The sequence below is a fragment of the Camelus ferus genome, chromosome 23 (assembly GCF_009834535.1).
Source record: "Camelus ferus isolate YT-003-E chromosome 23, BCGSAC_Cfer_1.0, whole genome shotgun sequence".
In the NCBI taxonomy this organism is placed as follows: Eukaryota; Metazoa; Chordata; class Mammalia; order Artiodactyla; family Camelidae; genus Camelus; species Camelus ferus.
The window spans coordinates 24,284,493-24,304,931 of NC_045718.1; the positions used below are offsets into that span (position 1 = coordinate 24,284,493).

A 20,439-nucleotide genomic window follows, 5' to 3' on the forward strand; every position below is an offset into this window, starting at 1 on the left:
CTTTTTTTAAATTGAAGTATAGTCAGTTACAGCGTGTCAATTTCTGGTGTACAGCACAATGTCCCAGATTCATGACTGTTATTAAATCTTGCCACCTCCAAGAAACATTTCCAGACAACTTACGCCCTTCTGAATGTCGACAGTTATTATTAGTAGCCACGTTTTCTAAAGTGTGTCTTGTTAATAGGGTGTTTGAAAAGTGATAGTTGATCAGGTTTCTTCAGAGTAAGATTTTGCAGAGGTGTTGACAGGCATTATGTCTCACAAAGGAGGGGAAGGTACAGTACCTGAAGTTTTTCAAATCTTTTTGCTCACAGAATTATTCCCCCTTTGGAATAAATCACAGAGTGAGGGTCTGACAGAAAATGTCTTAGCAAACTCTTGTCTTTACCACATAATTTAGAATTTGCAAAGCATCCATTATGTATCATGTACAGCTATGTTACAGGTACATACACAAAAAGACAAAGTTCAGGTCAGTAAAATATAATTTAGTAACAAGTGCTATAACAGATACGCCCCAAATGCTATGAAAACACAGAGGGGCAGAGGAACTTAGAGCAGTCTTGGGACTTGATACTATTTAGGTTTTCAATTCTCTAATGTTTTTAATGGTTTTCTTGTTGTTTCTTTCCCTAATTTTATCAAATGCGTAGTTTTATTTCTCCTAGACAACTGGAAACGTCTTGGAGGCTGAGAAATGTCCCAGGTATTACCTTTGTATATGTGTGTCACCGTGTAACACTCCATGGAAACTTTGTTTTCCTTTGTTGTAACTTAACTTTTCATCCTTACATTTAAGAGCCTATGTAATGCAACCTTAACTTTCCCTTGAAGCTTTATTTACCATGATTCTTTTATGTTTATGGTTCTAGTCCATACACTTTCCTGTCTCCATACAATTCCTTATGTTACAAAATTCTTTTGCTTCCTTTTTGGTCTGTTGACATTATAATATGCAAGGGGTTTGATTCAGTAAGTGGTTTGATAGTTAGACCTGAGATTTCTCTGGATTACTGAAATGTTTGGCGGAGAGGAGATGGGGAGGGACAGTGTGTTCTCCTTAATGTTAGAAACAAGAACTGGGTTGAGTTCCACTGGCCTGGCATTTGCACCAGACCCAGGGCTGAGACCAGCTTCCTCACTGAGCAGCGTTAATGACTTGGCCAGCGACTATTTAATCTCTCCATGTCTGTTTCTACATTTGTGTAAAGGGTATAAAGACACTGCCTCCCAGAGCCATCATGATGGGGTGACAGAACCCACAGCTGAACATGAGACTGACACGATTTATGATCCTTTGCTCTCTTTTCTAGCTCCCTTTCCTTCCTCTTTCTACAGTGAAAATGCACACAAAATATGATTAGCTAAGTTGTTATTCTACTTTTAAAGAAATGATGATTATAAGGCAAATAAAAAGCAGCAGCAACAACAATAATTCTAACTCCATTTCAGCATCACTACATGCTGGTGGCACCAGTCTAAGCACATCATGTTAGATAATCTCTAAATGCCCAAGTATATAAAAATGATATTATTTCTACTTTTATGCTCAGTTTACAGATGAGTGCAGTAGGAAGCATATGGATAATATCTGTAACATAAGGTTTGCCTTTGTTAGTAGAACAGAATACTGTAACAATAAGACATCCCAGACATACTTCTCTTTCATATATTTACATTTCAGATTAATTTCCTTAAATACAAACTAAAAGAACAGTCAATTTTATTGAATTGATCATTTTAAAAAAAATTCTGTCTTCAGATTTTCACGTCCACTCGTTCATTCTGGAGATCAAAAGTGCTCTTTGAAGCCTCATACATACATACTCTGGATTGCTTTCTGCCAGTTCTGTAAAGAGCTACACGGCACAAATTAAGAGCTTCAGGAAATACATGATCACTTACAGCACTGTGAAAACTTGCAAAATCAATGTGACAGTATCTGGCTTTCTTCTGAGTTTAATAGGATAATTTCACTTCCTTTTAATCATGTTACCTTGTAAGTGTCTACCCAATCATGCATGTCATAGAACCAATCTACCCTTGCTAAAGTTACAGAGTTCTGTGATACATTCAGATTCAAAGACAGTTTCTCTAACATTTCTCTTATGTTAGCAAAGGAGAAGTTTAACCTAGGATAAAACAGCTGTATGAACTTTGAACTTACCTGAGCACTAGATATTCGAAGTACTTCTCCTCCTCCAAGAATTTGCACCTGATCCATCTGTGGAAGGGGCCGTCCATCTTTCATCCAGGTAATTTTAGGAGCTGGGATTCCCGAAGCAATGCAGGTAAGTTCAAGTGGATTATTAACAATTACTGATAACTCCATAGCTTCTTCAGGTCCATTGATATGAGGTGGTTCTATTTAAAAGGAATTAAAAACAACAAGAAAATAAATCTGCTGTGGATACAATACTACAGATTAGAAAAACTTTAAAATTCAACTCAAATTCATGTTCATACAAAATAAATTTATTAGAACTAGGGTACCAAAAAGATAATTCCTAGATGTTGTTATCATTTATCACTGGCACTATTTTAAAAGAGATGGATCACGACTGTAATAGGCCATGAAATAAACAGCAAGCCATTACAGGTAATTATAGCTCAGGAATTGGGATTCAGATAATTAGAGTGGTCTTACTTAACTGTAAAGATTTGAAGACAATGAAAACTAAACCCATCTTGTACTATTTTTAAAAGAGAGCTACATAAACACAGTAGTGTGTTTTTGCACCTTTAAACATCCATTGTTTTTACAAAAGCAATGGGCAAATGTTATGGAATTTTGCTATCATCTTTTTCTTGGGGAACATTAAAAGGAAACAATGACTAAGTAGAAGAAAAAATAGTACATTTGGAGACTGTTTCTGCATAAAACACATTTGTTATGTCTGGGAAGAAATAATTTCTCTCTTTTTTTTTGGTTATTTATACTTATAAATCACCTTTCTCAAGAGGATGTTAAGGAATCTATAAACACTTGGAGGAAACATTAAATGTGTTAGTCCAACTATTCCTAAGTTTAGGAATCACTTTAAAACAGATTTCCCTTACAATGATCCTTCAAATTTTCTATGAACATTTCCAGATTACTATTTCACAAGACAGCCAAAATAGCTGTTGGACAGCACCAAGGACTTGCTGAGTGAGTGAGTGAGTGAGTGAGTGAGTGAGTGTGTGTGAGTGTGTGTGTGTGTGAGTGTGTGTGTGTGAGTGTGTGTGTGTGTGTGTGCGTGTGTGTGTGTGTGTGTGTGTGTGTGTGTGTGTGTGTGTGTGTGTTTTAAATCAGGCACATAGTTTAGAACAAAGGTTCACAGCAGAGGACATAGCATCAAATAGCCTGAACTGGAATCCTGGCTCCAAATATTATTAGGTTAGTGGATTTGAGCAAATCTCTAAAATAAGTATATCACAAATAATTAAAATTTTAATAGGTACTATGAGAAAGATTATAGGGCATCCTGAAAACACTTGGCTAGACTCTTGCCAAAATTCTTATTGTTCCTTGTGAGACGCATTTTGTTAGAACGAAATGTAAGGAGCCTGAGGTTTTACCTCCATCACAGTGAAAAAAATAAACAAAACTCCCCGAAATTATTGATTATTGAAATAGTCAGGTCATTTCATTCATTTTCATTTCTCTTCCGAAGTCAAAATTTTTTAACAAGGAAAAGATGTGTTTCTCTTTATGCTATTTGTTTGCATGTAGAACATTGGAATACACATTTAAAATATTTATTTTAATGCAAACAAGAGTAAATAGACTAGACTATTTGAAATGACCATTACAACTATAATCTACAGACTGGATCATTTAAAAGCTGTTTGGAATAACATATAACAGTATAGATATTAAGCTTTTCCATTTAATTACTTTTATCAGATGTGAGTTTAGTTCTTGGAAAAAGTTAAAAAACTACTTATCAATTGGTTGTATGACTTTGTCAGTGACTAATGTGTTACAAGTATGAGTGTCCATTTTTTTAGATAGATAAGAAACAATAATTTAAATTTAACATACTTCAGGTAAAAGTAAACCTAGGTAAATTATAAAACAGAACCATGAAGTACAGTGAAGTTTTTACAAATTTTGTCCCATAGCAAATGACTCTAAGAATTATGCTTATTTATTAAGTCTTGATTATCATTTCCCAATTACTGAATGTTTACTTACCAAGGACCTTCAGGATAAAGTGTTTGCTTACTTCTCCAGCTTCATTTGAGGCAATGCAGGTGTACCTTCCAGAATCTTCAGTTTCTGCTTTGATGAGCTGAAGGACCATTCCTTGAGTGTTTATTGACAGATGGGTATCAAGTCCCAGAGGCTGGCCATCTCTAAGCCAGGTCATCCTGGGACTTGGGGTTCCATCGGTAAAGCATGTCATGGAGGTGGAACTACCTTTGACAATTGTGACCTCCTCTGTTCCCATCCCATTGTCCAGATTTGGTGGTACTATACAGAAAACAAAACAGGAAAAATTTATATGTCTGTTATAACTTGAGATCAATATAGATTAAAAAGTTTAAATGGTTCAATTAATTCTATGTATTTCTACAATCTATAAAGAATTTAAAATTGCATGTAATTAATTGATGACTTTACTATAAAAACATGTGTTATGCAGGCCAATTATTAACCTTCTAAAATATTAGCAATAAGACCTTAGGACTCTTTCCTTGTAGAATATGCTGAATTAAATGTGTTTTAGATTTAGGCCATTTTTAAACATCTTGGTTTTTCCCTTTAATTGGTTATCATATATGTTAGTCCAGAAGTACATTTCCAACCACTTAATGTGGAATAAATAAAATGACAAGTTCTACAGTAAGTTTTATATAATCCAACATAAATAATTTGCAGGCTATAGTAAATTGTTACTTAACTGTTCTGAAGTATTCCTGGGGATTGTGAAATCCAGACTAGCAAACCTTAATAATTCAGAAGTGGAATGTTTTGAGTCCTACCTGTAACTACACATACACATACAGATATATAGTATATATGCACATATCCATTCATATTGTAAAGATTTTAACTTTCTCTTTGTAAGAAAAGACTACTCTTGTGTCTGGATTGACATGCTCTATAAACATTTTAGATTTCATTTAGTGCAAAATTCCAAGCTATAAAAGTATTTTGACAGGATGGTATGCGCCAACCCGTATGGACCCCTTGGGAGAAAGTGCACTCTGCCCTTCTTCCTGACACACTCTGCACTCCTTCCTGACACGCTGACATTTAAATGACACTGGACACAGAGTATAGTACTAGGGTCACTTCTGGTGACATACCCAAAACTTGAAGACTGTAATGCTTATTATCCACCCCAGCTCTGTTGGAGGCCACACAAGTGTACAGAGCAACATCAGACACCTGAGCTCTCACAATCCTGAAAAACAGTTGGACCCCACATTTCATAATTTGATCTCATTCAACATAACCAAATACAATACTTGTGATTTACATAGAGTTTACAGAAGGTGATTTATTTGGGGAAATTTTAGTTATAAAGCTTATAACCATCCATCACATTATACAGATGCCTCAAATGCAATTTATTCTACAAAGTTGATTAGACACTAAGAGTAAGCCACTGAAAATACAGTGCAATTTGAGAGGTTAAGCATTTTTCAAATACGTATTAATAGAGAACAATGCTAGCATGAAAATCACAATTGTAATAAGCATCTTCTTATCATTTTGCCATATATAATTTTTGCTAAAATAGTAGTTATTGAAAAGTGGGTATGTGATGGCTGTATCTGTCTTTGAAAGACCTATTTTATGCAAACTTACTAATACACGAGCACTTAAATAAGAGTAATAAACCATCTCAATTTCACTTCTGCCATACTCCCTCTTCTAAAAAATACTGAAATGGAAACAAACACACAATAGTATAAAACACTTTAAAAACAGTTTAGAGGACGTTAAAAGTCTATAATCACAGTGACCTGAGCTGCCTAGCAAATCACACACAGTTAAATCTGACCTGATAACCTGCCCTCCAGACAGCAACCGGATGTGGGAGGACAGAGGCAGAGGAAGCCCATTCTTCAGCCAGTTAATCTGTGGTGGAGGCGTCCCTGTGGCTCTGCATTCAATATTTACTGATGTATCCACCAAAGCCATTAATTTCTCTGCTTCTTCTTTATTTCCCCTAATTGCAGGAGGAACTATGTCATGAAGAAAAGGAGAGAGAGAGAGAAGGCGGTGGGGGGGCATGTATTACTAGCTCAAATCATTTCAACTACATGTGCCCATACTTCTGCTTTGTATCCCAAAAGGAAACAAAGACATCTGATTTTAGAGCTAAATGTTTTAGACACCTACTGCTGGACCTTCAAAATTTCTTCTGATAGGTTCCTAAGGTAGCACAGTTAAAAGAGGGTGAAATTTCATATCTACCATAGACATTCAAGTTAAAAATTCGGTCTTCTTCTCCAGCAGGATTAGTAGCAACACACATGTATTTCCCCGTGTCAGATGGGAGAGCACCATCAATGTTTAACATGCTGCCATCTGCAGTCACCCTAGAGAAAAGATCATAACAGAGGCACGGAGATGATTTACATGGATCTAGTTCTGAAAACTCACTCCAGATTACTATGTTCTTTAAAAAAAAAAAATACCACCCTAAAATGAATCTCCATCTTGGATGTAATGGTTCAAATCTTTTTCACTCAGTACACAGAAGCCTATTAAAGTCAGAGCTAGTGAAACTGATAGAGATTTCAGGCAACCAACTACACTTCTACAGTAATGGGTCTCATATATCCACTGCCTCCTTATGAGAAAAAAGGAAATGAACAAACTCATGTTAGGAACTTTTCTATCTGGGTCATAGGCAGACTTGTTTTTCTCAGAGTTAGAATGTTTTATCCTTAGTTTCCAACATAAGGTTTGAATTAAGTGAAAATTACAAAAATTCTGCTATAACAATTTGAGAATGTTAAAATGAGAAATTAAAGTAATAAAGTCCAGCTATAAACAACTTAGTAATACTCTTAGTGAGGAGTAGGATAGAATAATTTTTTTAAACAGTGACAACAACTTAGTAGTATGAATGGGTATTTCAGGGTCATAAAATTTTTTCTTCAAATTGCTGAAGCTTTTCCTTTGAATAACTTAATAGTGAATAATAACCATACAATTAAGGTCTCAACAATATTTATTACATTATTGATTCTCTTCGCACACCATTAATTATCAAATAAAACTTCCTCTGTTTTATAAAGAGATTAAATTGCCATCTACAGTTATTCTTACAATAGTGATTTCATTAGATTCTCCCAGTGTCAAAAGTAAATACTCCATTTCTACTATATTATGTTATCAAATATAGTTATTGAGAATTACAATTTTATTATCTGTGTCTATTTTACTTTTTCTTTTTCAAAATGTTGATTTTAAAATCCCATGAATTTAACCATATGAATAAACAAAACAGCAAGTTGCCATGACCAAAGGAAAGCAGTAAGTTGACTTTGGAAAAACTACTTTATTTGACTGACAAACTGGCCCACTGACAAACATATACATATTGTGGAGCTGGAAATAAATAATAAAGTAGTGGGGAGGGCATAGCTTAAGAGGTAGAGTGCATGCTTAGCATGCACGAGGTCCTAGGTTCAATCCCCAGTACCTCCTCTAAAAAAATAAACCTAGCTACCTCCCCACAAAATAAAAAAAAATAATAAAGTAGATATAAGAATAAGTATATTTGGGATCTTAATGTAAGAGAAGTGATAGATTTTAAATTCCTAGGAACAAATATTATCTTATAGAAGATAGTTAGGTCCCACCAACTATCTGGGACTTGGTTCGGAATAGGGTTGATATCAGCTGATTGAATAAAAATAATTAAATATTTGTTAACTATTCAGAAATGCTCACACCAGAGATATAAAACTCAAAATGTATCTCTAAACTGAAATACCATTTGACAATTTACCAAACCTTGTAAAGGAGACACATATCTAAATTTTAACATAAAATGACTTCAAAGAAAATAACATATTTATCTTTCTTTATATTATGTATCTTCAATTCATTGACTAGAAAATATATTCCAAATCCTTAAATTTAAAATATTGGTTCAAAATCATAAAGTTTGCAATATATTTAATAAATGCCTGCTTATGTATATATTCTTCCAATAGTTACAATTATTCTGGTATGTGTATGCAAGGAGGCCTTGTGATGAAATAAGGTAGAGGAGTGTAGAATTCTGGATTTGCCTTCTAAAGGCACTTGGTTTTGAAAGTAGCAGGAAGACCTTACCACATATTCATTCTATCTCTATGTGATTTGCAGCATGGGTAAAAGTGTCAGCGGAAAACAGGATTTGGACAAATCACTACAATGAATGAACCAGGTTACGATGATATTGTACCTTTTCTCAAAATGAGCCAAGCACTATGGCATGTTCGTTGGTTTGGTAATTTCAGGACACAAAATCATATTTAAGAGGTGCCTGATGAATCTTTCATAGGATAAAATTGGTTTGATGTTAGCAGGAAAGAACTAACTATCTTATGACATGACTTTGGCATAAACATTCTAAAATAAGGGGAATAAAATCTACAACAGTTAACTAGCACTCACAGGAATGAATGTGTGAAAAGATTTTATAACAGAGTTGATGGACAGGGAACACATACACACACATACACAAATACATGTTAGTGATTCTCCAAGGAGAATTTCTGTGTCCAACTCTCCAAAATTTTATCCTTTTTCTTTCTGAAAACAATGACAGCCAAGTTCCAAAGAGATCAAATTTGCTATTATTCATGTGAAATTTGATGCATAAAGGATTGCAGAAGACCTTATAATTAACGATGCAAAGATTCTCTTTACACATACCGGATTCTTTCTGTTTCACTGTTAGCTATGGGCTTTCCATCTCTAAGCCACTGAAGAAGTGGGGTAGGAATGCCATTTGCGTTGCAGACCAGCTCAGCATTTTCCCCGAGAAGGACGCTGACTTCACTTGGAATTTCAGCACCAGCAATATCTGGAGGAACTTTGGAGGAATACTTAAGACTTTCATTATCAAGGCACAAGAATATAAATTCTAATGAATACAGCAGAATCACAGAACAATATGCCATTTGTATTTCATATTCTTCTTAGATTGTGATTTAAGATCAAACTCATGTTATTGCTATAAATTATTTTAAAATGAGGAATAGGGTAGAGGAACCACTTCAATAGCCCTGTTATATTTGTAAGTTGATATAATTATTTGGTCATGGGAGTTGGTGACAAATCTACCTCATGGGCACCCTTCCTGGACAAATGGAATCACTCTTGGATTAAATCCTCAAAAGATGGCTCAGAATTAAAACAGTCCAGGAGAACCTGTTTTTACAAAATTTTGGCATAAAAGTCTGAGAAAAGTATTTAAGTTGGTTATTTATTTCTCTATAACATTATTTATTCTGAACAGCATATTTTGTTATTGGTTTCAAAAGTCAGTCATTTCTGTTCTCTTTTTCTAGCCGTCTTTGTTTTTCACTGTAATGATTCAGTGAAGAACTATGTGTAATAAAAGTATTGACAATAGTATTAGACAGAAACAAATCTAAATTCTTCCTCTAAATAATTAAGAGTGCTGTGTTGGAGGCAGTTCCCACCAGCTTGCAGGAGCCAATTTTCCACATCTTTCTGATTCCATGTTGAGTGCCACCACATTGGTAGCTTGAAATGGGTCACTGTGGGAAAATTTACACCACAGAAACTGACACACGATTAGTAGAAATCAAGACCTTCTGGTCTGCAAAGTCAGTTGTTAAATAGTTTACCAGCACACCACTGCATAATACCTCCAAATCCCACTTTAGTAGTCCGGAAGATCATCATAATTACACCAAGTCTGTAGAATTTAGATTTACTAAAGAAGTTGAATCAGTAAGAATGTCAATGAGACATCCTATAGTGAATGTCTAATATAGGAAAAGCACAGACTAGATCCTATGTGCATACATAAGTTCTAGTCCTAAGACATAATAACTTATATTAAAAAGTCTGGTAAAATCTTTGGTCATACCACAGACCCCATGATTGGCCTCTATTATTATTAATGCATTAAATATACTTAACATGCAATTTCTGATGGTGAATCTCTATATAGATACTTTTCCCTTTTTGCTTCTGAAATCTTAAAGCATCAATAATAGGAAAAACCACTGATAATCATAGATTATCTCAATTTTTCTTTAATTTCAATTTTTAGGTGATCAATTTTAACTAATTTTACTGTGGTGATCATTTTGCAATATATACATGTATCAAATCATTATGCTGCACACCTTAAACCTACACAATGTGATACGTCAATCAGATCTCAAATAAAACTGGAAAAAAATTTCAATTTTAGCTTTTAGCAGAGCACACAACAGGTATATAATATTCACAACTACATTTATAGCTTATGAGAAATTTTTTTCATAGTAACTGTAATAAAATTGAAAAAACCAAGCATTTCAACTTAGTTTCAAGTTAGATTTCCATTTCAATTTAAACATTTGGCCAAAAGTAACAACCAAAGGCTTACTGAAAATCAAAATGATGCAAATTCTCCCTGCAGTGTGCAATCCTATGCTGGAACGTAGTAGGTGGTAATTGAATATTTGTTGGATAAATTAACAGCTCCTAAATGAGTGTAAGATTCACGCCACCCCAAACAGTATAAGATTCGTGATTACTTAAAATTTACTCAATCCACAACCAGTAGTTAGAACTCTCCTTATGAATTAAATCTTACTTATCTATGTAAATAGGAACAGACCTATAGGCTTAGTATCAAAATAAGTTATGCCAGTTTTAAATAAGTCATTCATTAGGATACTCATATATGAAGGCAATCATTTCAGGAACCATGAGAATAGATTTTGAAATTTCTACTATTCTTTTCCCCACATTTATGTTCATTTTCATGAAAATACTGTCTACTGGTAAATGTAGGACAGAAAATTGACAATATTTTTTGTTTATCTAAAGTTATTTCTTAAGATACTTTATAAGTCAAATCATTATGCTGTACACCCTAAATGTAATAGTTCTTTACATCTATTATATCTCAATAAAATGCAAAAAGAAAAAATATCCAAAACATGCAAAAATATTTTGAATCAATTATACATGATCTATTTAGATGTGCACTTACTCTGTACTATAGATAGAATGGGATAAAAAAAATTGACAGGTCGTAGTGTACACCACATACCTTGAATCGAAAGTGTATAATTTTTCTGTGCTCTCCCCTCCATATTTGATGCAATGCATGTATAGTTTCCACTATCTGAATGCTGAGACCGAGCAATTTGGAGTTTGCTACCTCCAGACAAAATATGAACTTCAAGTGAGACAGAATTTTCTAGAGGTGGAAACAAAGCAAAACAAAACATAAAAGAGCTTTTATTTTCACATCTCTGCAGTTCACCATAAAAATGTCTTACTTCATGTGATAAATGTATTTCTTAAAAGTTCTTCCTTTGGATTTTTTATTTTAAACGAGAGCCTCTTTTGAAGAAGGAAAAGAGAAAAAATCTCTATAAAATGAATAATCACTTTATGAGTCTATTTTGTAAGCTTGTATTATGGTATACTAGGCCTTCTGAACTGAACACAGCTATGTGTGTAACACGGAACATGTACTAGTTTATTAATCTAGTGAATTAAGAGCAAAAGAAAAGAATCATTAAAAAATGCACAGCTACATTACCTATGGGTTTGTGGTTCTTCAACCACGCTATCGTGGGAGGTGGGATTCCAGCGGCGTCACATGTTAAGGTCACAGGATTGCTGATTGTCTCCACAATGACTTCTTTTCCAGGCCCATCAATACTGGGTGGCACTGTAAAAAGACAGAAGATCATGTGTCCTCATTCAGCGAATTCAGGACACTTTCTTTCATTTGCATATCTGGGGGAAAAAGACTTGTATTAGAGGCAGATGCTCACCATATACATTGAGGTGGAAATTTTTATCATCCCGTCCTGCTACATTTATAGCTCTACATACATACTGGCCTGTGTCAGATACCTAAAAGAAAAAGATACTATTGTATGTGCTCCATTAAGTTACAGATGACCAATCACACTGGTCAAGTGTTGATTAAATCATCAGTCATCTTTCTGTGCCGATGCCCCAGTCCTAATTGCCTTCTACAACCCTGCTTTTTTTAAAAATGAAAAATGAGGAGGATAATGGCAGTGATGATGTTATTGTTTAGTGAAAATAAATTTTTCACTGTAGTAATGGGAATATGCAACTTTCAATGCTCTCTTCCATAATCCCACCAAGGAGTCATGACACACAAACAAGAATGAAAGATGCACCTGAGCTTTCTTGATGTGCAGCATCTGTCCATCTGCCAAAACCTCCAGGTGAGGAGACTCTGTTACCATCCGCCCATTCTTGTACCAGGTGATGATGGGAGGTGGGACAGCGTTTGATTCACACTCCAATGACACTGAGGTCCCCTCTCTTACATTAACTACAGAAAGAGATTCGCTGCCATGATCTTTAATGCTTGGGGGCACTGAAGGAAGAAAATAAGAACAGAGAATTTCTTTTTTTCATTACGATGCTCAGATAGAGAATACCTAATACCAGCTTATAAATAAAAGAATCTTCTGCGAATAGCAAAAACAAACCGTAAACGGTCAGGGAAACTTTTTTCTTGCTTTCACCAGCTTGGTTGATAGCTATACAGGTGTATTCGCCACCGTCAGATACCTTGGCCCGGATGATCTGTAAGGTTCGACCACCTGGGGGCAAATAGAAAACAAACTGAAGAGTGGCATAGAGGGTGTTGTAGTAACCTTTTTAATCAGTAAGATAAATGGCAAAATATATCCTTTTCCTTAAAGGAAAGTTTGTATAGAAGCATTTCATATTTAAAATGAAAGAACTGAATCAGTTTCCTTTGACCCTTCCTTTATTATTTATTCTACTTCAGAAGAAATTAATAAAATTTTCTCTCCAGTAGCCAAACATGGGGAGTAAAACTGACTGATGTAGATTCTAGTGAGCAAACAGTAATTGTACTAGAGTGAAAATATATTAACAAGTATTTTCTGGGTTTAAATCTCCCACAGTGCAGAAGTGGCTCTCCGTCCGTAGGTCTGTTTATCCTCAAGAAGCTTTAGGACTGATGAAAAGCCACCAGTGAATTTATGCAAAGAAAGCCCTATTTACTGGTCTACCACCTCCAAGGAATTACTCAGCAGTTCTGTCTCTCAATTTCACAATTTCTTGAAGTAGAGCCCGGTACTATACATTCCTGCTAAAATCACAGAAGTCTATACAATCTGACCCCAAATGGCTGAGAGGCATTCAATGTGAACAAAGAAACAGAGCAAGACAAAAGTCTGGAAAGAGACTAAGTTGACATGCCATTTGTATTAAAATTAAAGAACAACGAGAAAGCGTTGCCCACTTGTAAGAGTATCAGGCTCCTCACCAGGCACGATGAGAGCATTTGTGTTTAGCTTGATGGGCTGCTCATTCTTGAGCCAGCTGAGATCGGGAGGTGGAAAACCAGACACCTCACAGGTCAGAGAGATGAAATTGTTCACCACAACAGTGAGATTTTCAGGGTTGGGACCAATGACACTTGGAGGAACTGTAATAGAAATATATTAAAAAGTGAAATCTGATATTATCAGTAACACATACCCTAATTTATTAATATAAGACCAACCATCGCACTCTGCTAAAGCAGTGAATTAATGATACTCTTAATTATTTCACTGTCTTTCTTCTTAGAATTCCCTAATGCCTTCATCAAACCCATGCCCATCAGTTCTGTATTTCCCAGCTGGAAGAAAATACTAGAATTTTCAAAGGCAAGTAGAAAAGGAGGAAGTAGCAAAGACAACTTTGAGAATCAGAGACTGGAAAGGCAAGATGTAAACAAGCATGGTGGGGGAGTGTCCCAAAAGCCAAAAGAAGAAAATTTTTGAAAGAGTCAAATGCTCAAGAATGTCAACCGCTCAAGAGTGAGAAAGCTGAAGTTGGGAAAATGCCGGTTGGACTTCTGATGTCATCTCATGAACTCAGTGAGGAGTTTCATCGGAGTTGTGGGGATGGAACTGGGTGTGCGGTGGTGGGAGAGGAGAGTGGGGGTAAGGAATGGAAACAGTAAATATATACAGCTATCAGGGCAGGAGGCTTTGAAAAGGGGGAAAAGGGGAGGCAGCTGATGAGAAATATGAGGTCTAAGGGAGAGGTTTTTTCCCCTTAACTAAAGAGGGAAGAGACAAGTACATTTATGCACTCTTGGGGAGAAGCTAGTGAAAGTGAGGATTTCAATACTGAAAAGGAAGCGTCTGTGTGATTTTTGAAAAGGCAGCAACCAGGGATCTAGAGTTAAGTTGGTCTTTGGTCTCTGGCAGGTGGAGAAGTGCCTCTACCTTGTGTTGTAACAAAGGAAGGACAAAGTGGCGGTAACAGGTAAGCTAGCATTTTTGACTTGATGGTAGGAATTTGCAGTGGTTTCTGGGATATGCCTTCTCTTTTCCCTGTAGAACAGGAGGTAAGGGCATGTACGGGGTAAAAGTGAGAGTGAAGGTGAGACTGTTATTAACTGAATATTCCCCCCCCCGACCCAATTCATACTCTGAAGCCCTAACTCCCAGCGTGATTGTATTTAAAGGGCCTTTAAGGAAGTTTCAAAGTTAAATGAGGTCATTGCGGGGTTGCCCTGATCCTGTAGGATTATTGTCCTTATAAAAAGAGACCCGCGTGAGCTTCCTCGCTTTTCTGTCCAGGCGTGATCACTGGAGAGGCCTTGTGAGGACCAAGTGGTCATCTGCAAGCCGGAAAGAACCTTCACCAGAAACTGAACTCTGCTGGAACCTTGATCTTGGACTTCCCATGCTCCAGAATGCTGAGAAAATGAACTTCTGTTGTTTAAGCCATGTGGTCTCTGGTGTTTTGTTATGGCTACTGGAGCTGATGAAAACAGGGACCATCTGACATCCAAGGAGAGGGGAGGTGGTGAGACAGAGGCACTGTGGAGTAGAGACACGAGGAGGAGCCCAGGCAGTATGGAGGGCTCAGTGCAAGCTTGTACCTATGAATTTGCAGTGACACCAGTATTCCTGGCACCCAGAGTTCCTCCAGCCATGATTAGCTACCTGGGTGCATGCACGGGATTTAGTGAGAGGTAACACAGCAAAGCAGCCAAGTTTACAACCTCCAGATTCAGACCACCGCAGTTAACATCCTGGTTCTGCATTTGCCAGATGTGTAACTATGGGCCTGTTACTTACCCTCACTGAGCCTCGGTTTTTTCCCCTTGGTAAAAGAGGTATAAAATAGTACCAACCAGCTGGGGTTATCGAGATAATCAAATCAAATCAATAAATAAAACACTTGGCTCAGCGCCTGGTCACTATCAAGCAGTCAGCACGTTGTGTCGCTGAATGCACAGCTGAGCTTTTATGGAGCAAGAGAACTGAGAAGACGTGGGCCCAGCAGAAGGGACTGATACAGTGTTCCCTGAAAGCTAAGCTGGATGTGAAGGAAAGGAAAGACACAGAGGGCTGGAAAAAACTCCGAAGGTCAGAGTCCAAAAGAAGCGAGCATTGTTGTAGGAAAAGATAACAAATGGGATTTTTAAATGAGAATAATTTAAATTGTTTCTTCCCCAAATGAATTTCCCAATATTTAAGTATGGGTTCCTGGCTGCAGTCAGGAGCTCAAGATGCCATGAACGGATGAAAGGGGAAACCCCCTCCTGAACTCTAATTCTTAGAGGTTAACACTAGAGGCTGCTGCTTTTCAAGTCACACAAGGCTCCCAGTTCAGGCGTTTTTGCTGTGTATGAAGAAGAGGAAACAGGTATCAGGGAAATAAAATAAAGGAACAACAAGTATTTATTTAGTGACTACCACGACTTGAGGGTCTAGGAAGACCACGAGCTGTCAGAATGACCATTTGCCTACAGCACTGATGATAAAGGTATGGGACAGAGGTGAAGACACACACACATAAAGGTCATAAGGTAACATATGTAACTGCTAAAACTGGGGTATTGAACAAGATGCTTTTGATAACCTAAGGGAGGAAAAATTAATTCTGCCTTGGGGAATCAGGAAAAATCATCATTTTTATTTTTCACCATTTGTTCTACTGCACTTTACAGATGAGAATGTGTGCTTTCACAATGATTATATTTGTTTAATTCATTCCTCCTGGGAGTTCACAACACATTGTTTCTGTTTGGGTCAGAGTTACTCATTAAAAAAAAAAAATCTTGCCAAGCACTGGGAATACAAAGATAAAAGTGCTTCAGGTATCTCCTGCAGAAACACGCAACATTGCTGGACACCAGTACTCCCTACGTATCACACCAAAAAAGAATGTCCATTACGCTAAACAGAAGTCTCCTGAAGGAAGACATTTTTCATGAAATGTCAAATTCCAGCTATTTCCAAAATGAGCTACTAGAATTTTGCCTATGAGTCACACATGTAACAAAAATCTCTTATAATAGTTGTTCACTATTTTCAATTTAATATTCTGGAAGCAGCTGGGCATCATGAAAATAAAACTATTTAAGGTAGTCCTCCAACTGCTGTTTTAGCCAAAAATTAGTATTTACAGAGTGTCTACCATTTATCATGAACTTAAAATCTGATGAATGAATTAGGTGTACTGATGGTTTTCAGGAATTATTTAACTCCACAAAAGTGACTTTTTCTTCAGGGAGCATATTAGGTACTGGAGGACGTAACTCAACATGAATTCTACAACTTAGGGCTGAAGCTGGTTCCAGTCAGAACTAATGGATATATATATATTTTTAATGAGTAGAAGAGCTATATTTGGTTCTAACTTTATATAAATTTGTAATCTTTGGGATTTCAAATTTTGATTTTGTTTTACTTTCAAATAGGTAGGAGTAATTACTTTCTCTTGAGGGACTGAAATAGTATAAAAACAGACTTCCTAAAAGATTTGTACTTTGTAAATTCTACAAGCTGTGGTGGGAAGAAAAAGGGAGAGAGACTGAATGAACGCAGGCTCCACACATTGTTCAAGTTAAGAAATACAAAATAAGCCAACATAATCTAAAACACAGTTTTCCTGCTTTTTCAAGTATACCCTAACAGATGTTTTTGGAAATGAGCTCTTACCATGAACATTGAGGTTAAAATATTTTTTGGCACTTCCAGCTGTGTTCTCAGCAATACACACATACCTGCCGATATCTGTTATTCGAGTATTTAGAATCTAAGGGGAAAAAAATGAAGACATTCCAACTGAAATTTTTTATAAAGCAACTTGTCAACTTTTGAGAAGAAACAATACATATTCTTTCTAGTTGATACCAGATGAACATAAGAAAAAAATTTTGTATGTAATCGTGCTGATGTTGGCTTTTATTAGTCAAGTCAGTCAAATAAATATTTGTAAAGATTACTAGTCAGAAAAGGCAATTTTACACATACTTGTGGTATACTGACTACTAAACGTCCCCAATCATTCTCCCACTTTCCTAGCCATACCCCCGGCAATGTGACTTTGAACTTCCTCCCATCAGGAAGTGGGGTAAAGATGTGGAATTCGTGTTGGTCTTGTGACTGGCTTCAACCAAATAGAACGTCATGGGGGCGACAGTGTTCCATTGCAAATCTAGGCCTGAAAAGGCATTGCGCATTTCTCCTCACTCGTTTGGAACCCTGCCATCGCCATGGGAGGGAGCCAGGATTAGCCTGCTAGAGGGTGAGAGGTCACATGGGCAAGAGTCAACCCTGTTAGTGCAACTGAGGCCTCAGACATGTGTGAGCACCCTCTTACTCAATCCACAGGATACGGACAATTAGTAAGACTGAGACCAAAGCAATCACCCAGCAACTAGAAGAGCTGTGAGCTAAACAAACGCTTACTGGTTTAAATCATTGTTTTGAAGTGGTTCATTTCATGCAGTAACAGTTAATATAGTAGTTATATTTTCTTTTTCATTATGCAGAAATTTCTATCCACTTATGTATCTTTTGGCCCAAGACACAGAAACCTTTCAGTATTTTGCTCGAGGTGGTATGATCATCAAATAGAAAAAGTCACTGATGTTTAGAAGATACTTTGATAATTCAAGGTTATTTACAGGCAGTGAACCTAATTCTTTTTTTTAAATAAAGAACTCCATGAACTCTGTACTGTGTTGGATATACTGATAGTGATGCTTAGATTCTTGGGTTTATAAAACATCATTTATATGTTCAAGAAATAATTTATTAGGTTGTATCCTAACAAAAGAGAGTTGGTGTTACTTCTACAAGTGCCTAACTTCCTTTTAGGACACTTGAAAAAGACAGACATGCCCGTAAGTGAACAATAACTCTGGATATTTATGTGATTTGCATTATTATTTATTATTATCAATTCTTTGCAATATAGGACACATTTTAGCGTCTAGGGACCCTTATATCACCTAGAATTTTACTATCAGAAATATGCAATGCAAAGGATTATAATAATTTGCTTTTTTTTTGACGTATAGTCGGTTACAATGTGTCAATTTCTGGTGTACAGCATAATGTCCTAGTCATGTATATATATTCATATATTTGTTTTCATATTTTTTCACTAAAGGTTATTTATTAAAAGATGCTATACAGAAGAAATTTGTTTTTTATCTATTTTTATATATAGTGGTTATCACTGGCAAATCTCAAACTCCCAAATTTATCCCTTCCCATCCCCTTTCCCTCTATAATAATTTGCTATTAATGTGGTTTTTATCATAAAGGCCATATTGCAGTAAATTTACGGCAGAGGTATGTGTGTTTAATGTACAGATAACTTCTGGAAGAATATGTTAATCAGAGGTAACTGGTCACCTCTGATGGGGGAATAAAATGAAGAAGAATTTTATATCTTTCTTATAGTTAGTGATTTTTACAAATATATATAAACCAATAAAAGTAAGCTTAAATTTTAAAGAGACAAGTATAAAATACAAAGTCAAATAGCTATTTTAAAATTAGATTTTTTACTTTTACCTGCAGAATTCTTCCATTGGATAGAAATTTATGATGCTCATCCTCTAGCAAGGGCTGCCCATCTTTTTGCCAGGAATTCCTTGGTGCAGGGCTGCCACTGGAGAGACACTCCATCAGCACACTCTTGTCCACCAGCACGGTGACCTCCTCAGGGAGATCACTATTTGCTCCCTTGATAACTGGCGGCACTGATGAGAGATTGCAACAAAGAGATAATGACGGGAAATAAAGTCTCTTCTAAGTTATTCTCATTTTCTGACAACTTTAGGAAGTTTTAGAAAATAGAGGAGCAAAAGTTTAAGAAGAAACCATGATCCTGAAGTAACATTTTACACTAATAAATGAGGGTTGTCATAAAAATTATGTGAATTTGGTTTTATTCTCTTCCCTCTCTTCACCTATTCTGGACTAATTCTTCCCACAGCTTCATTCCCATTAAGAATCCCAATTCTTCCCCAATATACCTTGTCTGGTTTCTCTCTCAGCCCCTTCCACTGTGCCCTCTGGGTTTGCAAGCATACTTGCAAGTAGCATCCGCACAAATTAGTAATTAAGTCTACTTGGTCATCTAGATGAACCAAGTAAATCTTTATAGTGTATTTAAAATGTACAGATTTGGTCTCATCTGCAAGGGAATCGTCTGGGTTACTCAGAGTGTGTTTCCCCAGACTCAGTACCAGTGGTATCATGGTAAGTATCACCTGGGAGCTTGGCTACAAATGCAGATTTTGGGGGCCAATTCAGACTTCCTCAAAGGGCATCCCTAGAAGGGGCCAAGAAATTTGTATTTTAACAAACTCTGCAGGTGATCCATACGCACACTGAAGTTTGGGAAGTCACGCTCTACATCTTTCTACATATAATTCATTCTCTTTTAAAATAATACTATAGAATCAATTCAGGTTCATGTCCACCTGATGTTGGACTAGTCAGTTATGAAAAATCACATATAACCCACAGAATTTAAAAAAATGGAAATGTTCAACTAGGAATGCCCATATTGGCTGCTTTTGTAAATATAGGAATTCATTTTCAAAGTGAATAATCATTTTGTTCTGTTTTGAAAGCTCAGTTATTTTGTTTCAATCTCTTGAAATGTACCATATCTTTATCAATCAGGGAAGACCCTATGTTTAAGGCAGATGCCTTCTTGTAGTGTTTGGGCCTCTCAAAACTAAACTGAAAATCTACGGGGAAAATAAGGCTACAAGGCCCGTAACAGAATTTCAGGGTTATTTTGAATGCATATTTTCACACTCAAAGTTACATGATTTTTACTACACTTTAGATAACATAACATATATAGTTTGAACTGCCAATTAGTAAATACTAAACTTGAATTTCAGATTAAGTGAGGCTATCACGACTCCCACACCAAGAAAACTAATCAAGTGAGATGCTGGG

General features: G+C 36.2%; 1 protein-coding gene across 1 annotated transcript in view; it reads right to left on the minus strand.

The window, feature by feature from the left end:
- The window catches only part of HMCN1 (hemicentin 1), a 399,750-nt gene that overhangs the window by 73,747 nt on the left and 305,564 nt on the right, over nt 1–20,439 (minus strand). The window contains 14 exon segments of the mRNA XM_006185542.3: nt 2,171–2,367; nt 4,184–4,462; nt 5,302–5,399; nt 6,003–6,186; nt 6,419–6,543; nt 8,879–9,038; nt 11,244–11,393; nt 11,742–11,873; nt 11,980–12,061; nt 12,358–12,560; nt 12,676–12,789; nt 13,485–13,646; nt 17,167–17,263; nt 19,036–19,223. Of these exon segments, the coding sequence (XP_006185604.2) occupies nt 2,171–2,367; nt 4,184–4,462; nt 5,302–5,399; nt 6,003–6,186; nt 6,419–6,543; nt 8,879–9,038; nt 11,244–11,393; nt 11,742–11,873; nt 11,980–12,061; nt 12,358–12,560; nt 12,676–12,789; nt 13,485–13,646; nt 17,167–17,263; nt 19,036–19,223 (2,171 nt within the window).